Source organism: Notolabrus celidotus, chromosome 8 (genome assembly GCF_009762535.1).
Source record: "Notolabrus celidotus isolate fNotCel1 chromosome 8, fNotCel1.pri, whole genome shotgun sequence".
Classification (NCBI taxonomy): domain Eukaryota; kingdom Metazoa; phylum Chordata; class Actinopteri; order Labriformes; family Labridae; genus Notolabrus; species Notolabrus celidotus.
In genome coordinates this window covers 34,966,977-34,994,549 of record NC_048279.1, presented here as the reverse complement: position 1 = coordinate 34,994,549, position 27,573 = coordinate 34,966,977, and the positions used below count along the sequence as shown (strand labels likewise).

Below are 27,573 nucleotides of genomic sequence, written 5' to 3'. Positions count from 1 at the left end.
TACCAACCATAGCTTTAAAGAAATCGGTAGTATAGCTATTATTGAAATAAAATCTGTGGAGCACTGATGTGAAGTCTGGTAGTTGAGCTCAGCCTACAGTTACTCAAACTGGGAGCTAGCGGGTTTGCAAACTCCCTATCGCAGAAACAGATGGTGCTAGAGAGAGCTACACAACTGCACAGAAACTGCACATTGCTGTCTTTGCTGAATGCAATGGAGATCCCCCTAAAAAAACAGACTGCTGTGTCTTATAAATAACTTATTTTCTAGATTTTAGGGTAATTTAAGAAGACAGTTTTGCATGCTGATGCCCCCCTCTTGCGTGGCACAATTGGGGGCTAGATGTACAATAAAAACAACAATGTCAGCTGAAAGTAACAGAGACAAAGAAGTCATGTATAGCTGCAGTTTTGGATGGCTTTTTAAAGATATCAAAGGCTGTGGATTTTATCTCAAATCTCTTCCACTGAATGCACTCAAGAGGGAGCTGCGCCAGGGTCGGCGTGGACATTAGGAGGGATGAACGTGACGTTCACTGTGCTGAAATAGTTTTGAATAAGTCTAACCCTTTCCTCACGGGGGCATTCAGCTAGGATTCTCACTTATTTTCCACTCTGCACAGTTCAATGGAGAGAGTTTAGACTGAGAGCTGCTCTTTTCTGAAAGCTGCAGAGAGCTGTTGGATCCCTGCCGCAGGCTCCAACACTGCCATTAAAGTCAGAACTACTTTGTAAAGATTTTAACACCAACCTGAGCTCCACTTAAAGGGAACTTTATGTCAAAGTGGAATTTAATGTAATTGGAAGCCTGATATGGGGATAAAGCAGTGTGCTATGCTAATATATTGTTAGTGTTTGTTCGGGTCTTTGCGTTTTACCTGCAAAGTGATGAATGTTTTCATCCTTTGGGCCTCTCCCTTCAATTAATCAGTGAAATGGTGCATAAAAGGGAAAATAAAAATCATTAGTGTCAAACTTCATCACAGTATGTATTTACGCCTGCAGCATGGGGGATCACTCTGGTTTTGGTTGGCTGCTGAGCCAGAAACATTTGAAAAAACTGGGGACATGCAGTTTAGACAACATGCATTTAAATTCACAAACATTTGCCCTCAACAGTTTGAGCCTCCAGGCTTTCCTCAGTTTTTTTGTGGTATTCCTACAGCCTGGAAAAAGAGACATTAGAAAACTGTTAATGAATTTGGAGAAAATGGATGGATGGGTTTCTTAATGATATTTCCCTCTTCCAAACACGAGGGCTTGCTGCTGGGGTTTGTGAATTGCGAACAAAGGGCAGATCGTGAAGCTTCCATCCGTTCGCTCGTGGATGTTTTCACTGCGGATCAGTTTGGCTGCACATGTCAGCTTTTAGTCTTTGCTGAAAAAAGTTTTCAACCATTTGCATTTTATAGGCAACCAAGGAGCTTGGGCCTGAATACCACAGACATGAAAGTGGACAATATTACAGTACTGAGTCAGACTTGTGTTGTCACTTTTAGTCCTTTATAAGCTGAGCTGAGAGTTTCTGCTCTGATCGTCTTCAGTCTGTAAAGGCTGATTTATACTTCTGCGTCGAATCGACGGCGTAGCCTACGCCGTAGGTCCGCGTAGCTCCTGTACCTACGCAGAGGCCTACGCACGTAGCTGACGTGCACCTCCTCCAAAATGTAACTACGCGTAGAGCCGACGCGGATCGCAAGCTCTGTGATTGGTCCGCTCGACGGCTTTGTCTTTCCCGCATTCACAGCACTTCCGGGATCCCGGACATCGGCCAGACATCGGCCACACATCGGCCGTGTATTTCATCTCCTCCTCTCTATTCTTCATGTAATCATGTCTGTATGATAAACAGCAACATGTATCAGCTGTAGATTAACATAACACGCTCTGAATCGATGTGGAAAAGTAAACAGAGATCGTAGCTGGACCGGAAGCAGGCGACCGGCTATCAGAGAGACCACACTGCCCTCAGGCGTATCGGAGGAGAATTGCTGCGCGACACGGACACATCGACGCACAAGTATGTGGGGCTCATGTCCGCGTCAGCCCCTGCTGCGTAGGGGCGACGCAGAAGTATAAATCAGCCTTAAGGGTGGAGGGGCTCCTTTCAGATCCCCTGCCTCTCTCTATTGGTGTCCCACAAGGGAGTATATTGGGTCCTACACTGTTCAACATTTATGTTAATGACATTGCCCTTGCAGCAGGTGATTCTCATATCCATCTATATGCAGATGACACAATTATTTATACATCTAGTTCCTCCCTGAGCACAGCACTGTCCACATTACAGGCCAGTTTCCTTAGTGTCCAACATGCTCTCATGAGGCTCCATTTGGTTTTAAATTCCAATAAAACTAAATGTACGGTTTTCAACAAAAACATGCCATTGCCTAACAGCCCCCTCAAAATCTCCTCCCTGGATGGGTCTGAAATTGAGTTTGTTGACAGTTACAAATACCTAGGGATCTGGCTTAACTGCAAACTTTCTTTTGAAGCACACATCAACACACTACTCACTAAGGTCAAATCCCGCATTAGTTTTCTTTATCGCAACAAATCCTCCTTCACACACTCTGCTAAACAGCTTCTGGTTCAGATGACAGTCCTCCCTATTCTTGATTACGGTGACATAGCCTACAGGTCCGCTTCCAACACTCTCCTTCACAAACTGGATGTCATTTACCACACTGCTATCCGTTTTGTCACTGGAGCCCCATTCACCACTCACCACTGTCACCTGTACTCTCAGCTGAACTGGCCTTCACTCCACTCTCGCAGACAAACACACTGGTTTCTATTCATTTACAAATCCCTCACTGGTAAAACCCTTCACAGCACAAACCGTAGCCTGCGCTCAAGTAGCCTTATCAAACTCATCCCACCCAAAGCCCGGACCTCCTTTGGTCGCACCTCCTTCCAGTTTTCCGCTGCGAATGACTGGAATCACCTTCAACAATCCCTAAAGCTGACCTCTCTCATTCCACTCGCCACTTTCAAAAAACTAATACACCCCATAACTCAACATCACTGCACTTGCTTTTAAATTGCTTTTAAGTTGTTCACTGCTGTCATATTTTTGTATTGTATTGTTCTGTCTCTAGGTTTCTCTGTATGTCCTCTCTGTTTCTTGTTTTGTCTTTTATTTATTGTCATGCCACCTGTGTTGCCTCCTCGCCCAGGTCGTTATTGCAAATGAGAATTGGTTCTCAATTAACTCACCTGGTTAAATAAAGGTTAAATAAACTAGCTGGAAAAAATATCACACCTATAATCTATCACTATGGCAAAGAACCCTTAGTCACATAGCGCCTCAAACAAAAATGAAGGTGGTGAATTTTTACAGTGGTGAGGTTAGATATTTGAGTATTTTCTCTGGGTGTTACAGTCCTTGCGACCACCTCGGGGTTAATAAAACCTCCTGTGTAAAGGCAGTTAAGGAACGTTCTGAATCACCTGCAGCTGTCTGACTGATTTTAGGGAGACCTGTAAAGACACGGTGACAGTAATCCAGCAGTAACTGAAATTATGCACAGACTCTTAATCACACCTCCACTTCTAAAAAACACAGAACAACTACCTGAGATTTGTCTTTGTTTAACAAAGTGGTACAATTGGCTTGTTCAGTACGTTTAAACAGAGCCTGCATGGGGCCATGGTCCTCTTGTGACATTGTAATGTATATCAGTGAGTCGTCTGCGTAGTTATGGAAACTTATGTTATAACTTTCTATAATCTGAGCTAGTGGAAGCATGTAGATGTAAAACAGAAGAGGCCCTAGGATGGAGCCTTGGGGAACGCCACATGTCATTTATATCTCCTCAGATGTGAAGTCAACTCTTGATTTAAAAGTAAGATGCTAACTCGTTTCGTGGTGTGCCTGAGAGTCAAAGTCCTCCAATCGCAGTTAGTAACTTATCTACAGAGCCCATCTGGTGACATTAGAGACACAGATCCTAACCATGAATTAGTTATTGTAAATCATCTCCAGCCAGAGACCGTTCATTGTGGCTTTAGCTGCTTTAAAAACCTCTCAACCTAGATGTAAAGCACCAATATTTATAGGATATGTAGATATAGAACATTAACAGGTGATAGTTTTTTATCTGTTTACTGTCAAAGTTTGTAACTTTTTAATAATACATCCTGCAGTTGTACAAGTCAAGAGTTTTCCACCATTGACCATGAGCTCACACTAACAAAATACTAATTTGTTACCAAGTACAGGCTCTGTACATATTAATTATTTTATATCATATTTATTTATTTATTTATTTATTTATTTATTTATTTATTTATTTATGTATTTATGTATTTATGTATTCATTCATTCATTTATTTATTTATTTATTTATTTATTTATTTATTTATGTATTTATGTATTTATGTATTTATTTATTTATTTATTTATTTATTTATTCATTTATTTATTTATTTATTTATTTATTTATTTATTTATTCATTTATTTATTTATTTATTTATTTATTTATTTATTTATTTATTCATTTGTTCATTTATTCATTTATTTATTTATTACATTTATTTTTTGATTTTGATTTATTATTTTTTTTATTTTTTTTTATTTCATTTTTTATTTCAATATTGTTTTACCCCCGATTATGAGGCCTGGTTAAGTTTATGAACATTGACTGAGCATTAATACTGACACCAAGTCTTGACAGTGAGCCTGCCCAGGCTTGGACAGGACTTTAGTACACAGTGTAAATAAAGCTCTTGTTATTCCATCGTTGACAGTCTCAGTGTAAAAGTGAACTAATGGTTTCTCCTTTGAAACGAAACCAAAACCTGGATTTGAGCTCGGACATTCTCTTTAGCCTTTATCGTTTCCCCCTGAAGCACCATATCATTTTACCATCCTTGCATTTGATCCCTATAAATTTCCTCTTGATGGCTGACAGCTTGATGGGGCGCTATGACTGGATGCTTCATCACCAGTTCAATAAAAGTAAAAGTGATAGAAGATGAAGGCCGTATTGAATCTGTTTTTCAGCCTGCGTTTAATCGGAGATGCTATCTTTAGCCCAGAGTTTTTAACCTATTCCAGTCACCTTAGACCCAGAGGATCAACTTATCTGCTCAGGGAAAATGTCAGATATACGACCAGGATCACAAAAAGCAAAGTGTAGAGGATTCAGCTGCTGTCGCCTTCGACAACGAGACGGATAACAAGTGAAGAACTACAGGAACGTGTCCTTTATCCTCCGTGATAAGGTCAAGCAGATGAATGACCTGCCAGGCGCGCGTTGCCTGGGGAGCGATGGCATGACGAATGTCTCATCTGCCTCTCTTCATCTGTCTTAAGAACATAGCAGTGCAGGATATTGATCTGTAACATGAAAATACAAATCCTGCCTGCACAAAGAGAGAGAGAGAGAGAGAGAGAGAGAGAGAGAGAGAGAGAGAGAGAGAGAGAGAGAGAGAGAGAGAGGGAGAGGGAGAGAGAGAGGGAGAGGGAGGGGCAAGAAGAAGAGGAAGAAAGAGAGACAGAGGAACAAAGGAGGAGCACAAATAAAGTGAGTGTGATGGAAGGAGGGAGAGCAGGACAAACGACCACTGAGGTTTAGAAGGAGGGATAAATGACGAGAGAAAGCTGGAGAACAAGGGAGAGCAGGAAGTGAAAGATGGAGAGCAACATCAGGAGAGGAAACTTAAAAGGTTCTGGAAAAACCTCATTCAAGAATATGTAAATAATCCTGATCTAACTTGCTGATTACACAAGCTTGTTGAAATCAAATTAGTTAACATAATGAATGTCACCTGTTCACAGGTGTTCTTTTAAGGGCTTGGTTCATTAGAAAAATGAGCACACAGAAACTGCATGTGTTGCAAAAACATCCAGGTTGAATGCAGTGTTCATTTTGGCAGCTATTTTAGATTTAGTCTTAGTCTTTAGACGAAAATGCCTGTTAGTTTAATTCACACTTTAGTCTTTTCAGCCCTTTATAGTTTTATTTGACGAGAACTCAAAACATTTTAGTCTTTGATTTTTGCCAGAACATTTTCACTCTTTAAATAATTCATGTAGTCGATCAGATATCAGTATCAGGGTTATACCAAGTGTTAAAATCGTCAACATTTCACTCTTTTAACACTTTTGCTTCAGTTATATCTGAAGTTAAATAATTCAGCCTGTCCCTGCTAAAAAATGAAAAGAAAACATTCTTGGTGTTGCCACTGTGACTGTATTTTGATTCCCTTGATTCACAGAAAAATGCCATGAAAGGGCTGTGTTGCACTTTTACGACGGTCCCTGAATGCACCTGCAGTGACAGGCGCACTGGACAGACAGTCAGTTCACAGCACTCTGAAATGCATCTGCATCTTTCAACAAGGAGTTGATCCAAACTTACTGAATGTGTCTGATGTATCACCAAACTGGATTAAATCAAGCTGTAGATGCAGAGCTTTTTGAGGTGATGGCGGCAACAACGTCAAACCTCAAATATTAAACAGACGTCCCCCCGGTTGTGTCTTTGTCACTAACGCACACCGGGGGGTAAAAATCCTCAATGAAGATGAGACAGATGCATGGAGGTGAGGAGAGCTGGTTCATAAAGCACACCTGCTGCAGGTAGAGACCAAGCTAACACTGAGCCCCTCACATCATAACTCAGCCTGTCACAGGAAGTCATCACGCCATCTTTAAAGACGCACAGCACACGGGGAAACATGGATTCTGAATGTCCGGCCACTAAAGTTTTTATCATCAGTGATGCACTTAAGCTCGTCATAGTCTCGTTTTCGACATGATGAACATTTATGGTCATAATTCTCATTAACGAAATTAACACTGGTTGAATGGACATAAAGGCAGTCTGAGGACTTTTCATGTTGTGTTGATTCGGCGCCCCCTTTGAATGAATTTGGTAGTGCTTTCTAGGATGAAGACTACATTTCCCAGGAGCACCATCACCCACTGTGGTGAAGATGTAGCTCTTGCTAAAGCGTGCATTTTTTGCATGTGGACGACAGGACCTAGGATTGAACGCCCAACCTTCAGTTGAGCCACAGCAGCTGAGACATCACTCTGAATGCATGTGGGAACTTCAGGCGTTATAAGTCACAGACTTGCAGGAATTATATAGCGAGGATGAGCAACATTAGATCATCAGACTGGTCAATGACTTGCATCACATGATCACGATGCAGGTTCTACATTTCTAACGCCTTTAACTGCAGATACCAATCACATGCTAATGCTGTCATGCATCCCTGATACAAGTGTATAAAGAGGGGTGTGTCGCAATCATGTTCTGTCGATGCATTGATCGAGTCACGGCTCTGTATGAAAACAGAGGACGCTGAAGGTTGCATTTGAAATTTCGACTTGAAATTCAATATAAATGTTAAATATCTTGGAGGCAGACACATCTGGCTGAAGACGTTCTGCCTGAGATATTCATGACTGTGGTTGAACTTGACAAACATGAACTTGTTATGCCTTTAAAAAAAGAATTCTAGTCAGGTACAGTGTATCATGTTTATATGACTGGCTCTTCTTTGTTTGTCCCTGGGCTGCTTCTGAGAATGATTTTTCGATCAGATGAAGAATAAATAAAGATTCCTCCTCATGTAATTAAATCTGGGATGTTTTTCATGTAACTTAAACTCCTTTACTGTCCTGATTCAACTTAGTGCATGTGTACATTTTGTAAAGCATTGCATTAACTTCCTGCCCTCGGGCGATAACAATAATGTGTTCATTTCCCTTCAGGAGAGGAGAGCTCCAAAATTAAGTGGAAGAAAATATGTGCATATATTAGCATCTGCATCAGCAATCAGCCAGGATGAGCTGCACATATTTAAAACTCTGCATTGTTAAATGGTGTTTATGAAAGAGGTAGACAAAGTGAGAGTGCAGGTTCCTCACAGCGTGTACACGTGAGGCACGTCACAGGAGTCAGGTGTGATGTGAAAGATTGAGAACTGAATGTTTGGCTGAATTTAGAGTTATTTTACAGTAATCTTCATATTTCTATTTATTGATTTATCTATTTACCAATGTCTCTTTAGGGGGAATTATCTCAGTAAAGGTGCAACAAATCCATTTGTTTAAGGGATTCTTGCAGGGTGCAAAATAAGGGCGTCATTTTGAGGGTGTAAGAGAGGGAGACTAAAAGAAGGGCACAGGAGGAAGGTCCTTAAAATGCGAGTGAATGAAGGACAGTATTGCAGACTTAAGAACAGGTAGTCAAGCATATAGACAAAGTCATAGAGGAGAGAAAAGAGAGGGGGGTGAGGAGGAGCAGCCGCAGTAAGAGGAAGTGGAAAATGAAGCCACGGCGAGAGATGAAACAGAGAAATCACTTTGTTATTTCCCGATGTTATCACATCCAATCGGCCTCCTCTATGAATGTTTCATCTTCCCCAGTTTAATCAGCGAGCCGTGTCGACGGACCACTCTACAGGCAGTCCCGGGTTTCCCATGATGCACCACGCTGCATGACAATTAAGTGCTTGTTTACGATGACCTTGAGTGACTGAATCGTTCGGCCCGCTCTGACCTTTTGTATTTCTCTCTGTGGCTTCGTGCCGGAGTGAATTAGTTTACAGCTCATTGACATTTTTTCATTCACAGCGGTTGACATTTTCCCCGAGTGATTTTGCAGACAGTGTTGCTGGTAGATTATCATTATCATTAACCTGACATCAGCAGGCATACTCACTGCCAACAGAGATGCTCTCAATGAAAAATGCTCCATTCACAATCTGTACTTTCTATGAAGGAATCTCTCCGCATTTGAGATTTGAGAAGTATTTTTCTGACTACCATTAAGTATGACCTCCCTTACAATAATCCAGTAATGCTGGGTGTGCTCTTGTACCATGACTGTGTCATATCTGTAGCAACACAAGTCACGAAACAACATGATTCACAATGCCAGGTGCACAATCTTTTAAGGATGCAGCTCTTAACGATCAGGCATCTACGTATTTTAAAGAGCTCATATCGCCCTATTACCCCTCTAGAACACTACGCTCCCAACATGCAGGCCTGCTGGTCATACCTGAAGTCTCTAAAAGTAGTATGGGAGGTAGAGCCTTCAGTTATCAGGCCCCTCTCCTTTGGAATCATCTACCAGTCAGGGTCCAGGAGGCAGACACCCTCTTTACTTTTAAGAGTAGGCTTCAAACTTTCCTTTTTGATAAAGCTTATTGTTAGAGCTGGATCAGGCTTGGACCAGCCCTTAGTTATGCCGCTATAGGCTTAGACTAACACACTGGGATCCTATCTCCTTCCCCCCCAACCCCCTCATCACTTACTTTAACACTTCCTGTCCCATTAAAGTTACTAACCATAGACCTGTCTGGAGTCCCTGAGCTCCCTTGTCTCGTAGGTTCCTCTGAGCTGCCGTAGACGTCCCCCTGCTGATACGGACATGCTGGACTCCAGCGGCAACAGCTACTACTACTCGTCTCATCACTATCACCGCTCCCTCTCTCTCTTATTCTCCTTTATCCCTCTTTCCAGACCCAACTCGGTCGAGGGAGATGGCTTTCTAACACGAGTCTGGTCCTGCTGGAGGTTTCTGCCTGTTAAAGGAAGTTTGTCCTCGCCACTGTAACTAGCTAAATACTACAAGGTGCAATGCTCATGGTGGATTAAGGTGGGGTCAGACTGAGTCTTATCCTGTCTTGGTGTTGGGTCTCTGTTCATAATTTGACATAGAGTGGTCTAGACCTGCTCTGTCTGCAAAAGCGTCTTGAGATAACGTTTCAATAAAGATTGATTAATTGATTGATGCAAATAAACCTGCTTTTATTTTGAAGGGACTTAAGAGGTACTTCTGCAAGATTGTTAACTTTCAGCATGTACGATGTATATCCTGCTTCCTGAAAGAAGAAAAGCTTGAATGTTGTCCTATTTTTTGTCTCTCTCTCTGTAACCTGCAGATCAGCTGTGGAGACACGACTCGCATCACATGCACTAGAAAAAAGAGAAAGATCGTCCACAAATGTTCTGCAGATATCTTTGTGCAGATCGCCCAGGTATAGTCTTTTAAATCTTCCCCTGCTGCCGCCCAGCTTCCAACATAAGAGACTTGGTGACACTGAGTAAGAGAAGTCAAAGGCAGAGAGCCCCCTGCTGTTTGTAAAGGGTACTGCAACTCATTTTTCATTTCAACAACATGGATCGTCCCTTATGTGCATCTGTTTTCAGCCCCATCATGAGGCGCTGATACATCCACGGTCATTCTTCCAGATTCTGCTGATGCACAGCCTCATCAGCAAGGCTGGTTAATAAATCAAACTATTATAAGAGTCATGCAAAAGCTGAACTAACTTCATGCATCACCTTTCAATCATAGTGCTTATCAAACACATACCTTCATAGTCCATGTCCCAGTGGTTCTTCCTGATGGAGTCATTGTCCGAGCTGGACGGAGGCCTGGCAGGGAGATTTGGAGCTACGCTGCACACGACCGGCCCGTGTGTCTTCGGACAGGGAACCCCGCCTCCTGACGGTCCGATCTGGCTGCGTGGGCGGAGCGACCTGAAGGGCGTGTGGTCGAGGTCGTTGGTGGGACCCATCATTGAGCTCATCTCGATGGGGATCATGTCCTGGTTGTCGGGTTTGAGGCTTTTGGCCATACTGTGCTGGAGATATCTGTGGATTTATGGAGACATGTTCTGGTTTTAGTTCTTGGGAGTCATTCCAGACAACTTCTGTTTCCCTGTCTGTTCTTCCTGAGGTTTGTTGTAATAACGCTCTGTGACACACTCATGTCTGAGCCATTTCCAGCACGTTATGTACAACTGTACATCTTGTCCTCCCACTGTGTCTAACAATGTTTTTCAGATTTCTCCAGTCGTTCAGGATGCTGGAGGAGAATCAAAAGAACTAAAGGTTTGAAAAATGGGAGCAGATCAATTGTCCTCCCGCTGTGTTGGAGGCAAAACTTCTCTACAAAGAGTTTCTTTCAATGTCGCTGTTCAACTTCACAGCTGTAGAGTTTGGTGTTTCTGATGGTTTCAAGTTCTCCTCCAGTTTCCCTTCGCCTGGTTACCATTCAAATAAAAACAGAGAGAGCTGAAGGATGTTTGATTTATATCAGTGTTGATGAAAGGATTGTGATCATAGGCTGTATAAATAATGGACGTAGTATCCGTGACGTCACCCATCTGTTTCTGAAGTGTTGCTTTGAAGCCAGTTGCCGGCGGCAGCCATATTGGAAATGCTGAACTCAACATAACTGCTGTCGAGCGAGTGTGACGTAAAGAGGCGTGCTTTGAGCCTCCTCGCCCAACAGCAGTACAGTGTTCCCGCCTGTCAATCAAGTCAGCTGTTCCTCTCGTAATGGAAAACTCGTGACCTTAAAGCTGCTGTGAGGAACTTTTGTTTTGTTTTGTCTGGCGCCCCCTTGTGGACAAAGTGATACCTCTTATCTCTTGTGCTATATATGCAAAAGTAGTGTTTTCACTGTTCTCATCCTGTTGTCTTTTAACAGTCAACGTTATCAGGGAATGAGATTATTTTCCATGAAAACAGTTTCTGAAGCAAGATGTCCATCATCTGGTCTGACACCTACCCCCTCAGGGCGGTTTCAGGCACTCAAAATGACAACAGAGAAGGTATTAGTGTTTCTGCTGATGGTCTTGTTTTCTATTGAAGCTCATAAAGAGGCCTTGGTATCATTTTCAGTCTGTTTCTCAGCCAGCTCAAAACTCCTCACAGGTCCTTTAATATCTTGAAATTGCCGCATTATGAAAAAATTCACCCCCTGATGAAGAAATGAGCTATCCAGACTACACTCGTTTTTTGTACCAGGCTGTAAACATGTTTATTTCTGCTGTAAAGATCGTCTTCTTTGAATGGGTGTGTATGTGGTTTCCGGTACTTCCGAATCCAGCCTCTAGTGGACACTCATTGAACTGCAGTTTTTAGCACTCCCGCATTGGACTCATATTTTTAGACCGGAGGTTTGCCGCTTGATCACAACCTCTCAGATTTAATGGAACGCACCAGTACAGAGATCCCACCTGGACTATTTTAACCCTTCACACAGCTTCGGTTTCAGAGAGTTGAAGAGGTCCTTTCAGAACAGACTTTATCAAATGTAACGAAAAGTATACAGACGGTTTACATATGCAATAAAAAGAAACACAGAGAGTCTCTGGTGAGGAAACCTAAGAGTAATGCCTTCTTATTTTGGGGGCAAAGTCAAGCTGTGGAAACCTTGTGCTGTTTCACTCCAACTTAAAGTCCAAACTTGTCAAATACTGATGTGTTTTTCCACACCTCTGTGTCTCACACAGGCACAGGTAACCAGAAGTGTCTGCTTGGTTGTGACTCAAAACCTCCTTTATGGTTGTGACTTCTTGTTTGTGGGTATTGATTTCCGTAGACACACCCACAAACAAGAAGTCACAACCATAAAGGGTCAAACTGTGGAGTATGTCCAGACATACAAGTACCTTGGGACTTTAATTGACAGCAAATTGAAATTTGAGACTAATTGTGAAGCTGTATGCAAAAAGGGACACCAGCGACGGTTCTGTCTGAGGAAACTGTCAGTTTTTCACATTGACAAAACCTCGATGACCTTATTTTATCGTGCTTTTATTGAATCTGTTTTATCTTACTGTCTTGTTTCATGGTTTGGGAATCTGTCTTTGAAAAACAAAAATTCACTAAATCAAATTGTGAAATGGTCCGGCCGGCTGATTGGGGAGTCACAGCTATATCCAGAAGCTCTGTATACCCGACAGTTACATAGGCAAGGCAAGGCAAGGCAGCTTTATTTGTATAGCGCATTTCATCCACGAGGGCAACTCAATGTGCTTTACATTAAAACATTAAAAGCATTGGAGACATTCAGACAGGCATGAAAGAACACAATTAAAATGACAAATATAATAAAACAGAAAAGGAAAGTTAGAAATATATTAAAAACTACATTAAAATTTTAATTTAAAGTGAATTAAAATAATCTAAGATAGGAAGGCAGTGGCAAATAAGAAAGTTTTAATCTTGGATTTAAAAGAGGTGAGAGTTGGAGCGGACCTGAAGCTTTCAGGGAGTGTGTTCCAGATATGTGGTGCATAACGACTGAACGCTGCTTCACCATGTTTCCTTCTGACTCTTGAGACTGAAAGCAGACCAGGACCTGATGACCTCAGAGGTCGAGGTGGTTCATAAAGTAGCAGCAGATCAGCCTAAACCATTCAGGTCTTTATAAACCATCAGCAGGATTTTAAAGTCTATTCTCTGACCGACAGGAAGCCAGTGTAGGGATCTAAGAACTGGAGTGATGTGGTCTACTTTTTTGGTCCTTGTTAGGACTCGAGCAGCAGCATTCTGTATGAGCTGCAGCCGTCTGATGGACTTTTTAGGGAGTCCTGTAAAGACCCCGTTACAGTAGTCTAGTCTGCTAAAGATAAATGCATGGACCAGTTTTTCTGCATCCTGCTGAGACATGAGTCCTTTAATCCTTGATATATATAGGATGGCTGGTTCAATTTTAAGCAGTGACTCCCATCCTTTAAACCCTGAATTTAAGCTCCTCATCTGGACGGAGGTATAAGGTCCCGGTATGCTCAACCAAGAGCCATCAGTTACATAAACAAGTCACAGTAATACAGCATGATTCTCTATAAACAAGTCCTCCACTATTTATGAAGTATTTATGGACCTTTTTATCTTGCTTTTTACTGGTGGCACTTTCTTTCTTTTATTTTGTTTATATCTTGTTTTTATTGACCAACGGTTGATTTTATATCTATCTTGTTTTTATTGATTTTGCTCTAATTGATTGCTCATTTGCTGTTTTTATTGTTTTTATTCAGGGTTACCTCTTTAACACTAAGCACTTTGTCACTTTTGTTTGTCATGTACAGTATTGTCTTGTGCTGTTTGTTGTTTTGATGTTAAAAGGAGGCTGGCTGTAATACACAGGCTCCATTATTCTAAATCTAAATTGCATAGGATTTTTCCCACAATCTCTTCTCTGTGTGATCGCTGTAAGTCTGCTGAGGGCCCCTGGCCCACCTTTTTTGGACATGTCCAAGGCTGTATACCTTTTGGAGTGAGATATTCAACTGGTTTTCTGGAATGTATGGGTGTGTGTTCAAACCAGACCCTGAGATAGCATTATTTGGGTATTCTCCATCTTTATATAATCAAAGTCTCTCTGTGCAGAGCACTATCACTATCATTTCTCCAGTGTTAGCTTCTCTACACTGGCTCCCAATAAAATGTAGAATAGAATTTAAAATCCTTCTTTTAACCTACAAAGCCCTTAAAAATCAGGCACCCTCGTATCTTAAAGAGCTCATAGTGCCCTGTTACCCCTCTAGAACTCTACGCTCCCAACATGCAGGCTTGCTAGTTGTACCTAAAATCTCTAAAAGTAGTATGGGAGGTAGAACCTTCAGTTATCAGGCCCCTCTCCTTTGGAATCATCTACCAGTCAGGGTCCGGGAGGCAGACACCCTCTCCACTTTTAAGAGTAGACTTAAAACTTTCCTTTTTGATAAAGCTTATAGTTAAGCTGGATCAGGCTTGGACCAGCTTTTGTCATGCTGCTATAGGCCTAGACTGCCGGGGGAACTGGCACACTGACACACTGGGATCCTAGCTCACCTTCTTCCCCCCAACCCCCTCATCACTTACTTTAACTCTGCCTGTCCCATTAAAGTTACTAACCATAGACCTTTCTGGAGTCCCTGAGCTCCATTGTCTCGTAGATTCCTCTGAGCTGCCGTAGACGTCCTCCTGCTGTGGACGATCTGGACTCCAGCTGATACGGACGTGCTGGACTCCAGCGGCAACAGCTTCTACGACTCGTCTCATCACTATCACCTCTCTCTCTCTTTTACTCCCCTCTATCTGTCTTTCCAGTCCCTACTCAGTCGAGGCATGATGGCTGTCTAACATGAGTCTGGTTCTGCCTGAGGTTTCTGCCTGTTAAAAGGAAGTTTTTCCTCACCACTGTAACTAGCTAAATACTGCGATGTGCAATGCTCATGATGGATTAAGGTGGGGTCAGACTGAGTCTTACCCTGTCTTGGTGTTGGGTCTCTGTTCATAATTTGACATAGTGTGGTCTAGACCTCCTATGTTTGTAAAAGCGTCTTGAGATAACGTTTGTTGTGATTTGGCGCTATACAAATAAAGATTGATTGATTGATTGATTGATTGATCGCTGTAAGTCTGCTGAGGGCCCCTGGCCCACCTTTTTTGGACATGTCCAAGGCTGTATACCTTTTGGAGTGAGATATTCAACTGGTTTTCTGGAATGTATGGGTGTGTGTTCAAACCAGACCCTGAGATTATTATGGGTATTCTCCATCTTTATATAATCAAAGTCTCTCTGTGCAGAGCACTATCATGTATGGTATGGTAATTGCTAAGAGAGTGATATTAAATCTCTGGAAGTCTGACACTGTGCCCCAGTTCAAGACCTGGCTGTCTGACCTCACCTGTGTACTGCACATGGAGAAAATCCGGTATGGCATGATGGGCAATCTTACCAAATTTTTCAACATCTGGCAGCCCTTTTCTGATTATCTTGCCCAATTGGACAGAGTACCCTGACAGTGTCTGATTTTACTGCTCACCACTTACCTCTCTTTAAAGATTTTTCTTAAGAAATATTGTGCTAGTGATGCCATGTAGAATAATGTAAGCCCTGTTTTGTTTTGTTTTTTTTGTTTGTTTGTTTGTTTGTTTGTTTTTCTGTCTGACTTTATTCTTTACGCTCTGTAAAACTTTCTGAAAATCTTAATAAAAACATTTTAAAAAAGAACGTTTAAAAAAAAAAAGGAGGCTGGCTCACTCACTGTTACAAACAGAATCTACCTACGGGTACAAATAACGTAACCTTGAGCCTTTCCTGCATTTGAAACTGATTCCGAACACCATACAGTGTAGTTTAACAAGAACATATGGTCATATGAAACTTCTATGATGTATATTCCCTGTGATAATTTGAGGATTAAACTTCCTTGAGATGGGTTTATGATAATAGTTCTTACCCGTTGGAGTCCTGCACACAGACCGGCTTCTTCTTCTTCTGCTGAACGTAACGCTTCCTGACGCAAACGAAGATGCCGACCAAGAAGAGCAACCCCAGCACACTGACGCCGATCTCCATGATTTCCATGTAGCCAATCATGGGAGACACCTGACAGATTGAGCGTAATTAAAGGCCACTTATATTGTGAAGTGTCATTGTCACATACAGCTGAGCACTGTTGAGCTGTAAATTGATTATCTGCTGATGCGACTTACCTGAGGCAGCGGGTCACAGTGGATGGAGCCGTCAGTGACTTTACAATCATAGCCTCCAGGGCACGGGTTAGGGGAACAGACTTCTATCTGATTATGGCACCTGAAGGGAGACAGGAAGTTGAATTTTTGAGATTAATCCCACTTCATCGATCATTACTTTTACAAGCTGCTGTTTTGCAGTTTGCATGGACTGTAAGACTCTTGCAGTGTTGGTGCTCTGATGAAAAGTGTGCAGTCATATTCATAAAGTCTGCAGAGCTTAGAGATGAAGAATGCATAGTTATAAACTTTTCATCAGGCATGTTTTTTTTCCGTCCCTTGGCCTTCACTCCTCCTGAAATCATCCAGACTGTGTCCAAAAATCAAGCAGACATTGTTTCTGACCAAACTGCTGTGGAAGCCGTTTCTGTGAATACAGAGCGAGTGCACAAGAGTCCTCCAGTGAAGAGCAGCACGAAGGCTGCCACCATGGCTCTGAAGTTAAGGTTAAAATTTGGCTCATGATTCGGAGAGCTTCACTTCGCCCGCCATCTTCCAGGCCCAGGCATGAAACGCGGCCCTGAGGACCTTCTGGCGGAGCTCTGATTGCTAAGTGCCGCTGCTGCGATTCTGACAAAACCTATCATTTTGTTTTACATAAAACTACTTGGTGTTCGGCTTCACCCGCTCATTTCCCAGGTGTTGAATTCCCTCGCTGTCGAGCGCTGAAAGAATATCCTTACAGTTAGAGAGCAAAGTACGGCAATTGTTGTTCTTGGACAAGTTTAATTTCTGAGAAAAGTTTTAAATGAACGGAGATAAAGTTCTCTGTTTTCTTTGGATTGGTGTATGTCGGCTCATGGTTGGTGGATGGTGCAGGGTTGTGATTTCTGCTGCATGGACTGATTACAGTGTGCGCACATGCTAAGACAATTAGAGACCTGTCACACAATTATAAAAAATCCATCTGTGTGCTTCACAACTAACGATGCAAACTCCCTCTTCCTGCAATTACCATTAACTGGTGGTCATTTTTCACTCACTCAGTTAATCAAAACTCCACCTGGACCGTGGACCGCTGCTAAAGCCCACGAGAGGCAAAGCAATCCCTCAGGCGTCCTTAATGACAGCAGGAATATGCAAATGTGACTGTAATTTCATTTGAACTTGACTGTTCTCTTCATCAACCAGGGATGTGTGAGTGGAATACAACAACCTGATTGGAGAGTGATGAACAAACGTGTGTGCGTGTGGGTTAGTGTATGCGTCTAATCACATATACATGCAAATTCAAGGCCATGCATGCCTTTTCACAATGCAAGCATTTGCCTCAGTGTAAGTGATGCTGCATATAATGAGGGTTGTGCAGCTCGGTCTTTGTCTTGTTAAGAGTCATGGTGATACCGCTGTGTGTCTAATTAGGATTTTGTGGGTGAACGTGATCCGTGTTTTTACAATACATTTGGGAGCGTTCCTGCTGCATAGTTCTCCTCTCTGAGTTTTTACTTTGATTAAACATTTAGAGAATGAAAAACAGTAATGGGAAGTCCAATCTGTAACAACCTGAATTTTAATTCTTGTAGCTCGAAGGAGTTACTGTACCCCGGAAGGTGCAGCAACTCTAAAAAAGATAAGCAGTTGGACAATCAGATGAGTGAACAAGTCTGCAGATTGCCTTCCACTTCATTCCTAATACATCTATTCAGTTCATTCATTCATCTCTGTGTGACAGCTCCTAATGTGTCTTCACAGCGCTTCTAATTTAATCAATTCAGCCGTCCACCCAGGTGCATTAACGGCTCATCTGTAAGCCTGCTTTGTATGGATACATGTGACCTACAGAGTATTTGCATGCCATCAGTGTCCTGTGTGCACCTGCAGTGATTGTGTACATTTGGGCTTTATCCTTGCAACAGTAAAAATGCATGCATCAGTAGATTTAAGTCGTGCTGGTTAACTCCTACAGGCGATGCATCAAATCACTTCTGTGTGTTTTTGTAATGCTCGCCTCCCACGGTCACATGGTGGAGTAGACGTAAGTTGGAAGAGCCTCACTGCTCCTGTTTTCAAAGAGTGTTTGTTTTACTGTTTTCATGCTTGGCTGCAGTCTCGTCTCATGTGGGGCTCATGTTTGTACAAATAAAAGAACGCACATATAATAAAGGATGGATTCCAAGATGGCGGCGCGCATAGACACAGCAGTTCAGTGCTCTACAAGGACAAACAGGCTGAAAAACAGCTTTTATCCCAAAGCAATAAGTGCACTAAAAGCTAAGTAATGCAATATAAAATGGGACTGTGCAATCGTTTTGATCACTCAATGTCTGACTGTTGATTGCTGTGTGTCTCTTGTTTTTATTTGTTTATTTTTATGTATGTTTAGCTACTGTTTTTATGATGTTTTCTTTTACTCCTGTTCTTTTTAATGCATCTTTTGCACTGAAATGGGTTGCACCTAGTGGTGGGAATCGAATGACGTCACGTCACGTCGCAGTATGTTGCATTACTTCACACACTCTGCAACACAGAACTCCTTCAACCACATCAAAGTATTTTCCTCCAGGCTCCAGGGGCTACGTCCAGACTCACGCGGCCGAAAATCAGGCACCGAGAGCGGGTAAAATACCTCCGCGATGACCCCCGGAGGAAAAGCGTTTTTCCTCTCTAAATTCAAAGTCTTTTCCTCCAGACTCGAGGGTCCACGTCCGGACTCACACGGGTCGAGAATGAGGTGAACCTATTGTTCAGTATGTTCAAGTTGAATATGTTCATGTTCAGTCTTGTGGAGACATCATTTTGGAAAAAATAAAATGCTTCCTTTTGGTGTGGAAGACTGTGTGGAACTACTTTTTCCCCCTCAAAAAAATACTCAGGGTTGTTAGGAGAATTGATAAGGAATTGGATTGATAAGCAGAATCGACAATGGCATTGACATTGATCAAATCTTATCAATTCCCACCCCTAGTTGCACCTCAATTTTGTTGTACAATGTACAATGACAATAAAGATATGTTCTATTCTATTCTAAAGGATGTAATTGAATTTAAAGTACATGAAGTATTATAGTTAAATGTTTTGTCCACATAACTCATACCTATGATTGTTTAATCGAGCTATAACTACAGCAAAATCGCAGGTCTCCCACACTCATCTCTGTGCCTGAACGCATCTTGTGCAGAGCACTGAATCTGACATGCCTCTCACGCTGTGCCCTCCTGTGTAGAAACACTGTTTGTGTTGTTGCTTTATGAACACAACGCTGCACCCGATGTGGCCGGGTTTGTTTGTGTTGGGCTGTAAAGAGGAAGAGGCTGAATATCTAAATACACTGGTTCACAAAGTTCTTCTGCAGGGCCGCTCTTTGGTTCATGAAATGACAACACGCTCTCTGCAAATAAACCCCTGCGTCCTTAGAATATATTTGAAACATGGTCTGCAAAAGAAATGGAGATTGCAACCTCAAAAACTACCAAAACTAGGAAGAAACAAGACGTATTTACAAAGGAAGCAATTAAAGGGATTCTGCAAAGAAAAGTGAAAGCAGACAAATGAAATGTGTGCAACATCCTTAAGTTCTTGAAGAATGTATTGCACATTAAAGCAAGGAGTCATTGCATATATATATAACCACAAATGTGTAACTTAAATTGCTGATTAAGAAAGTGAATAAAACAAGTGTTTACCGTGCATCAGTGTCGTCCAGGGAGCAGTTGCACATGTATCCTTGAGCCTTGGGTACACACACCCTGCCGTGGGCACATGGCTGGGAAGCGCACGGGTTGTCAGCCAGCTCACAGTGGGCGCCGTGGAAGAGTCCTGCACACCTGCAGCGTGGCTCTGCACAGTAAATAAAACACATCCAGACGTCTGAGACAAGAGCGACTGATCATCACAGCAAGTTTCCCTTACAGGCAGTAAATAATCAAAGCAAAGGTCAACCTGGTCCACACAGAGAAGTTCAGAGTGGGTTTTTGATATTTAAGGTGAAAACTTTGTCACTATTTAGCACATTCAGGTGTTCCTGCAAACTCTTTCACTGATTTAAAACACCAATTTCACCTGAGAGCGAGAAACCGATCTATTTAAACTCACATGAGCTGCAAACGGACCCTGATGCATTCAAACAATCAGACTCTTTATCCCCATTTGGAGAATTAGAGGGACGCCCATGTTTGACGAGTTAAGAAAACAAATTCCACCTCAAACGAGCTCCCAGGTGGATTTCTGTGTAGAGTTTTAAAGTTCAAGTAGAGCAGAACTGCTTTAGTTCCAAAATGAGGCGTTCAATCAGTGCGGCGTGATTTAGCAAATTACAAAAAAAGCACATAATTGGTGTTATTGCAGGTATGAGTCACCACCGCACCTTTAGCGCAGACGCTCGTAACTGTAAGCACATAATTATGCTAACCTTAATAACTGCTTTAATACAAAACCACCAAAATGCTCCCCGTTTGGAGACATTGGAGCAGAATTAACAGTTTCATTACTGAGAATGTAATACCTCTGGGGGGGTCTCCTGGGCATTTGCATATTTATGAATTGTCAGACACCATCATGCAAACAGATGAAATAATAACCACATGTGCACTTCATGTAATTTGGTGATCAGTGGCTCACCCACGGACACGAGGAAGACCAACTCTGATTAACCTTCAGCTTGCTCTTACATCTGGAATCCAGCCACGCTTTTCAAGGTGTTGCATGAATTCAGCAAATACCTGCACGTCTTTTTTCCAACTATTGATTTTAAATATTTAGGTCAGCTTTTCATCAGTGCATGGGAGGTTACTCTTGGTCTTCAGAGACAGCATTTAACCAAATACTGGAGGCTAAAATGTCAACTTATTGGATTTTAAAGCTCTCCAAACTGGTGCAAAACTGACATGCTGGATGAGAAAACACCAGCTCTTAAATTCTTGATGTGGGTGCACAGAATGTTAAAACATGCTCGAGGCGGTCAGGAAACAGAGACATATTGTATCTGATGCATTAGATTGGATTGGGATGGGCACATGAGCAACTGAGAGGGGGCTTTGGATGTTTGTAGGAAATGGTTCTTGTAACTCCACTGACAGATATCACTATTAGGATGGAGATGACAGTGTATTCTAACTATATTTTCATGTCTAAAGTAAAGAACAAGACTATTAAGCCAGGACATCCTTTATAGGGATGATAGTTGCCAGCTACATCTGGTGACCCGAGGCCCTGGAGTAAACTCAAACTGAATGGTGCAGGAAAAGTCAGAATTTGGGTCACATGAGTGTAGGGCAAAGTGATATCTTAACTCCAGTTTAGTAAACTGCAGCTCATCTCCAGGGTCCAGAGCCCTTGCTATTTTCCAGTGTTGTGTTAATCACATTTTTCATTATTGTCGGCTGGAGATAAACTTGCTGTTTAACTAGTTGCACCATGAGGGTAATTGTAAATATACTTAACAATGCACTATGCATCTTACTGGAGGAAACCCCTAGAGACAGACCAGAAATCCTCCAATGTTTAGAGCTTTTATTTATCTTAGACTTTTATTTTAACTTTTTTATTGTCTTAACTATTCATGTGTTATCTTTTATTTAATTATTTCATAGCCATTTCCCTTTGTTGTTTATTTATATGTAGCTCTAGCGAAAGTTCAGACAGGAAGACTATAAAGCAATCACAGCAGTTGTTTAACTCTCCTCTCCCTCGTTCAATAGCTCACCCGCTTCCAGCTGCATGCTCTGGAGAGCTGTCATTGGTTAATCAGCAGCGGCGTCATCCAATAGCTCAGTGGCACGCTCTTATCGTCAGCCTATCAACTTTCTGCTGTCTTTTTAAATGCGTCTCTCTCTCCAGCTAGTTCCTTCTTGCATTGATGGTGCGCACCCCTCCACCTCCCGTCTCCACCTGGTCTCTGCAAGTCTTCAATTCCTAGGATCATCAACCACCAACACCAGAGTCTGGACTCTAGGGGGATTTCTTCAGCTGCCAAATTCATGCATCCTACGCTCACAACATGACCCCCATAAAGTCCTTACGCCAAAGATATCTGTCAAGTCTCATCATTCATTCAGTTGTAATAAATAATCTTTAATATTCAAATTGTGTCTCTCCTGATTGAACTACATTTTATTGCAATTGGTGTGCATTAGTCTCTACCTCTAAATCCAGTTCTGCTTCATGTTTAGTCATGATATCTCAGATATTTATTATTAACTTCTTATCATTATTATTTTTAAATTGCTGTAAAGAACATTGAATCACATTTGATTTGGTTGAAAGGTGCTATATAAATAAAGATTGATTGATTGATTGATTGATTGATTGATTGATTGATTGATTGATTGATTGATTGATTGATTGATTGATTGATTGATTGATTGATTGATTGATTGATTGATTGATTGATTGTCCCGGACTACATTCTGTAGTTTTCAACATCGACTAATAATTTCTCCTCTCTTATTTTAACCGCCATGTTTGTTTCGACGCAGTTGCAACGACACATCGTACACGTGTGGATATCTGCAGACTCGGTCCATCAGCTCGTCTTTAAACTTTCTGCCATTGTTGCCGCTGTCACGTCTCATTTGACTCTACACAACCCCCTGCTGTTCATGTGCATATTGCATCTCACATATGAGATGTGGGCAGCTCATGTCCAAAACCAGCGATGTAGATGCGTTGCAGCCGTCTTGCATTTGCCTATTATCTCCTGCCTTATTCTCAAAGACTGTCCTTGAAAACAGACATGAGTAATGACCACCTCCTGCATATAACACCTTGTTTTTGATGTTACTAAAGTCCTCGAGTTCGACCTTTTTTAGTTTGGATTATTTGGTTGTATCTCTGTTTTTCCATCTCATACTTGACATAGTAAACTAAGACTTTAAAAGGCCTGTTAAAACCACAAGGAGGACAGAGAAAACAAGTCCGCCCCTGCTGTCTAAATGTGCCCTTTTACCTCACAACCCTTTGAAACTATCTCAGAAACCAAACCACGTTGAAGCTTCAGAAAAACAGCAGGGGAAAGACTTCATATTGTGCGGTATAAATAAAAAAACATCCACTCCCGTCATTGTTTTTGCTGCCTGTCTGATTACATTTGCTCGACCTGGGAGGATCTTTTGGGAAATAATATTTACTTGTTGTTTGGCTCCACAACAATGCCTGAAGTAGAACTGAAATGTGGTTTGACGTGATGATGAATCAGGTCCCGGGAAAAGTAATACCCCGCTGCCCTGTGTCCACGGGGCACAGGAGACATTTTCTTCTTGTACAACATTATGCAGTTCAGCGACCCACCAGGTAAAGAAAACCAACAGGCGGCAGGTTTTTGATAACAGCTATAGGGTTGGTTTGTTTACACTGTTCTTCCACTGCACAGAGATCTGTATGATCTCTGGCTTTATGTTCAGCTTCATATCCACCTGCCTCCAACATATTGCCTGCAGTCTTTGCCTCAGTCCTGCAGAGCCCCATGAGAATAATAACGTTTTAAAGCTTATGGTCTTTTATCTGTAAAGTTGCAGGTGTGCTTATCAGCTTCTATTCTAAGTAAAGAAAAAGGTACGCCAGCAGACATCCCTCTTTATAAAACATGAATACAAACTTAAGAAATAAGACATTGCACGCCCCTCTGACACCAGTTTCATATCTTCTGTGTTCTGAAAAGAACTGATGCATCGGGACAATTAGTGATAACCCAAAACGATTATAAGCACGGCGTCAAACAAAGAGCTGAGAGGCTGATAATGGTATCAGGACAAACTAATCTTTCACACTGTGTTCGTTACTTTTGCACTGCAGCTCTGGAAACCTGCAAACTGAGAATCAGGGGAAAGATTATAGAGCCTTGGCTTTCCTGTCCTTTTTTAATAGATTTAGGTTATAGGGTCATTCCGGTCTTATCTCAGTTACTGGGTCAGCTGGTCAGAGCTGAAATGATTCTCTCTTCCTGAGCAAAGACATCTCCTAAAGACATATTTTACTACATTTATTAAAGGTCCTGTTGTGACTATTTCCATCCATCCATCCATTCATCTATACACTCATTCATCCATCCTGCCAATCCCGTTTGGGGTCACGGGCTTGAGTCAGTCCCAGCTTTCAGTGGGTCAGGGGTTCATCCATCTATCTATGCACTCATCCATCCATCTATCTATGCACTCATCCATCCATCTATCCATCCATCATGCATTCATCAATCAATCCATCTATACACTCATGCATCCATCCATTCATCTATATATCCATTCATCCATCAATCATCCATCTATACATCTATCCATCCATATAACCTTCCATATAGACATCCATCCATTTAAATATATATCCATCCATCCATCCATCCATCCATCCATCCATCAATGTATATGTTAATCCATCCATCCATTCTTCCATATATCCATCTATCCATCCATCCATCATCCATCCATCCATCCATCCATTCACCAATCATCACTCAATCCATCCATCCATCCATCCATCCATCCATCCATCCATCCATCCATCCATCCATCCATCCATCTATCCATCCACCATCCATCCATCCATCCATCCATCCATCCATCCATCCATCCATCTATCCATCAAACCATCCATCCATCCATCCATCCATCCATCCATCCATCCATCCATCCATCTATCCATCAAACCATCCATCCATCCATCCATCCATCCATCCATCCATCTATCCATCAAACCATCCATCCATCCATCCATCCATCCATCCATCCATCCATCCATCCATCCATCCATCCATCCATCCATTCATTATCCATCCATCCATCCATTCATTATCCATCCATCCATCCATCCATCCATCCATCCATCCATCCATCCATCCATCCATCCATCCATCCATCCATCCATCCATCCATCTATTTACTCATCCATCCATTCATTATCCATCCATCCATAAAGATGCTCATCTGTCCATCCGTCAAAACATCCATTGATCAACCAATCCTTAAGCTCATCCATCCATCCATCCATCCATCCATCCATCCATCCATTCATCCATCATCCATAAACTTGTCCAGTGGCAGTAGTTCATCTTGTTCTGTTTTAGCTCCCTACCACTAGAGGGCAGTGTAAGAAAAACTGAATCAATTGCCTAGCATTAAAAATATCACATGGTCTTGACTAAGGCAGTTATTATTAACATTTGTTGCATTAAGCTGCATTAAACTTTGAATTTCAAACTTTTGTTTTTAGATCTAGACGAGAAAAGAAGGAACACAGCGCCAACACTAAAAACCTACTCCTATTTTTAGAGTCATCTTACAAAGTTTTAGTATTCTTGCTCATGTTTTCAGTAAATTGGATTTTTAATTATGCTTTATAATCATCCTTTAATTATGCTCCTGCAGAGATGCATCACATGAGCCCACATGTGGCCCTAAAGGAGGAAATGAGGACATAGAAAGCGTTGATTCGGGTAAAGAAGATGGATGGAAAGAGTTTGAATGTGAGTCTGGATTTTTTTTTAATCTTGGGATCTTGGGAGGGTTTGATTTGGGGGGAAAACAGCTCATGTGTCTGTTCTGTTTTTCCATCCATGTCTCCCTTTATTTTGATGGATGACAGAAAGATTGCCAAGAAACAGAAGGGGAGAGCAGAGGGGGAAGAAACGCAACAAAGGTCCCGTGCCAAAATCCAACGGGGGACATTGTGATAGCGTAGTGTGAGTTAAAGATGACACGGGCACGCCATGTGTGGCTGTCACACCCTCTTTGTGAAGTGTGTGCAATCACGAATGCTGATTCGGCTGTTTGGAGAACAACTTTTTTTTGAAAGAGGCTGGTCGGAAAATGTCTTCTCCATAATGCAATGTGATTCAATCTTAGAATTTGAAACTCTATTCAGATGATTAGAAGAAAATATGAAACATCTTCAGTGCACTCACCTCCTCCAGCATCTTCACAGACCCCTCCGTTCTCACACGGGTTGATGTCGCAGGCTCCTGATTTGCTGCAGCACTGGTACACCCCAAACACTCTCCTGCTCCCCGACCCGGTCCACTCCGCGCTGTCCCCAACCCTGATCGGCTCCCCGTTGAGCTCGAGGCCCTCGAGGCAGCCGATGAATGGATGCCGGTGTACCTCAGGAGCCGAGTCCGGACTGAGAGAAGCAAAGTGCAAAGCCCCGTGGGAGCGCATCATCCTGCACGGCTCGGTCAGGGACGTGGAGGCCGGATGCTGCTGGTCCAGGGTCAGTCTCAGGGCAGAGGAGTTGACCTCCAGCAGGACGCTGTGCCACCTGCCGTCTGACACCGGAGCGGATCTGATCAGTAAGGAGGCAGGTGAAGTGTTTCCACAGCTGAACCTGAAGTGCAGCTCTCCGTCGGTCAGCTGAGGAGGGGAAATAGAGGTCAGTAAGCAACATGCTGATATTACTCACAGAGGTGCAGCTGTTTATTTACTCAACAGCTCTGTGTGGATGTCTGTGGAGCTGACAACATTTGAGGGTAACACTTTACAATAAGGGTCCCTTAATTAGAGTTAGTTAATGCATTATTAAGCATGAATTAACAGTTTAATAATAGTTTAATAATCATTATAATGTATTACCTAACATTAACTAACACATTAGTTTGCATTAATAAGCAGTTAATTAATGTCCACTGCTCAGAGTTAATTAATACATTATAAAGCATTAATAAAAGTTACAAAACTTAATTAGTTAACCATTAGTGAATGCTTTCTGGACCCTTATTGTAAAGTGTAACACATGCATCACTTGAGTAACACATTATAAATGCTAAACTGCCTCATAAGCATTACTTAACCATAATTAAGCATTAGTGAATGCCTTTTGGACCCTTATTGTAAAGTGTAACACATGTATCCCTTAGGTAACACATACGCTGAAGCAAAATGAGTTGAAATGTAGTTGAAGCAACACATATAAAGAATTCAACACATTTTATTTAGAATAAAACAGATAATCACAGATAACATCTCAACTGGCACAGAGAAGTACGGTGGCCCTGAGAGCTCACAGCACTGCAACTTAAGAAAACACATGCAAAAAGACAAAACACAAGAAAATTAAGAAAACATCTTCATCAATTTGACAACACATGCGCAGCATTTAGAAAACTTATGGTTTTATGCTTATGCTGATGCTTATGAGTCAGTTTAGCATTTATAATGTGTTACTTAAGTGATGCATGTGTTACACTTTACAATAAGGGTCCAGAAAGCATTCACTAATGCAGGGGTTCCCAATGTGTGGGTCGGGACCCCCTGGGGGGTCTTGAGACATAAATGGGGGGGTCATGAGATGTCTTCAAGAATGTTTTTTTTTTTTAAGTGATCTAAAAATAGTACATTATACCCATTATAGTAAAGAATACA

At 41.9% G+C, this 27,573-nt stretch overlaps 1 protein-coding gene across 1 annotated transcript in view; it reads right to left on the bottom strand.

Moving 5' to 3' along the window:
- fat2 (FAT atypical cadherin 2) overlaps positions 1-27,573 on the bottom strand; it is a 197,388-nt gene that overhangs the window by 8,091 nt on the left and 161,724 nt on the right. The window contains exons 24-28 of the mRNA XM_034690510.1: positions 26,121-26,565; positions 19,915-20,068; positions 16,253-16,352; positions 15,997-16,145; positions 10,347-10,627 (exon numbers count right to left, since the gene is read on the bottom strand). Coding sequence (XP_034546401.1) covers positions 10,347-10,627; positions 15,997-16,145; positions 16,253-16,352; positions 19,915-20,068; positions 26,121-26,565 — 1,129 coding nt within the window. The remainder of the gene's footprint in view (positions 1-10,346; positions 10,628-15,996; positions 16,146-16,252; positions 16,353-19,914; positions 20,069-26,120; positions 26,566-27,573) is intronic.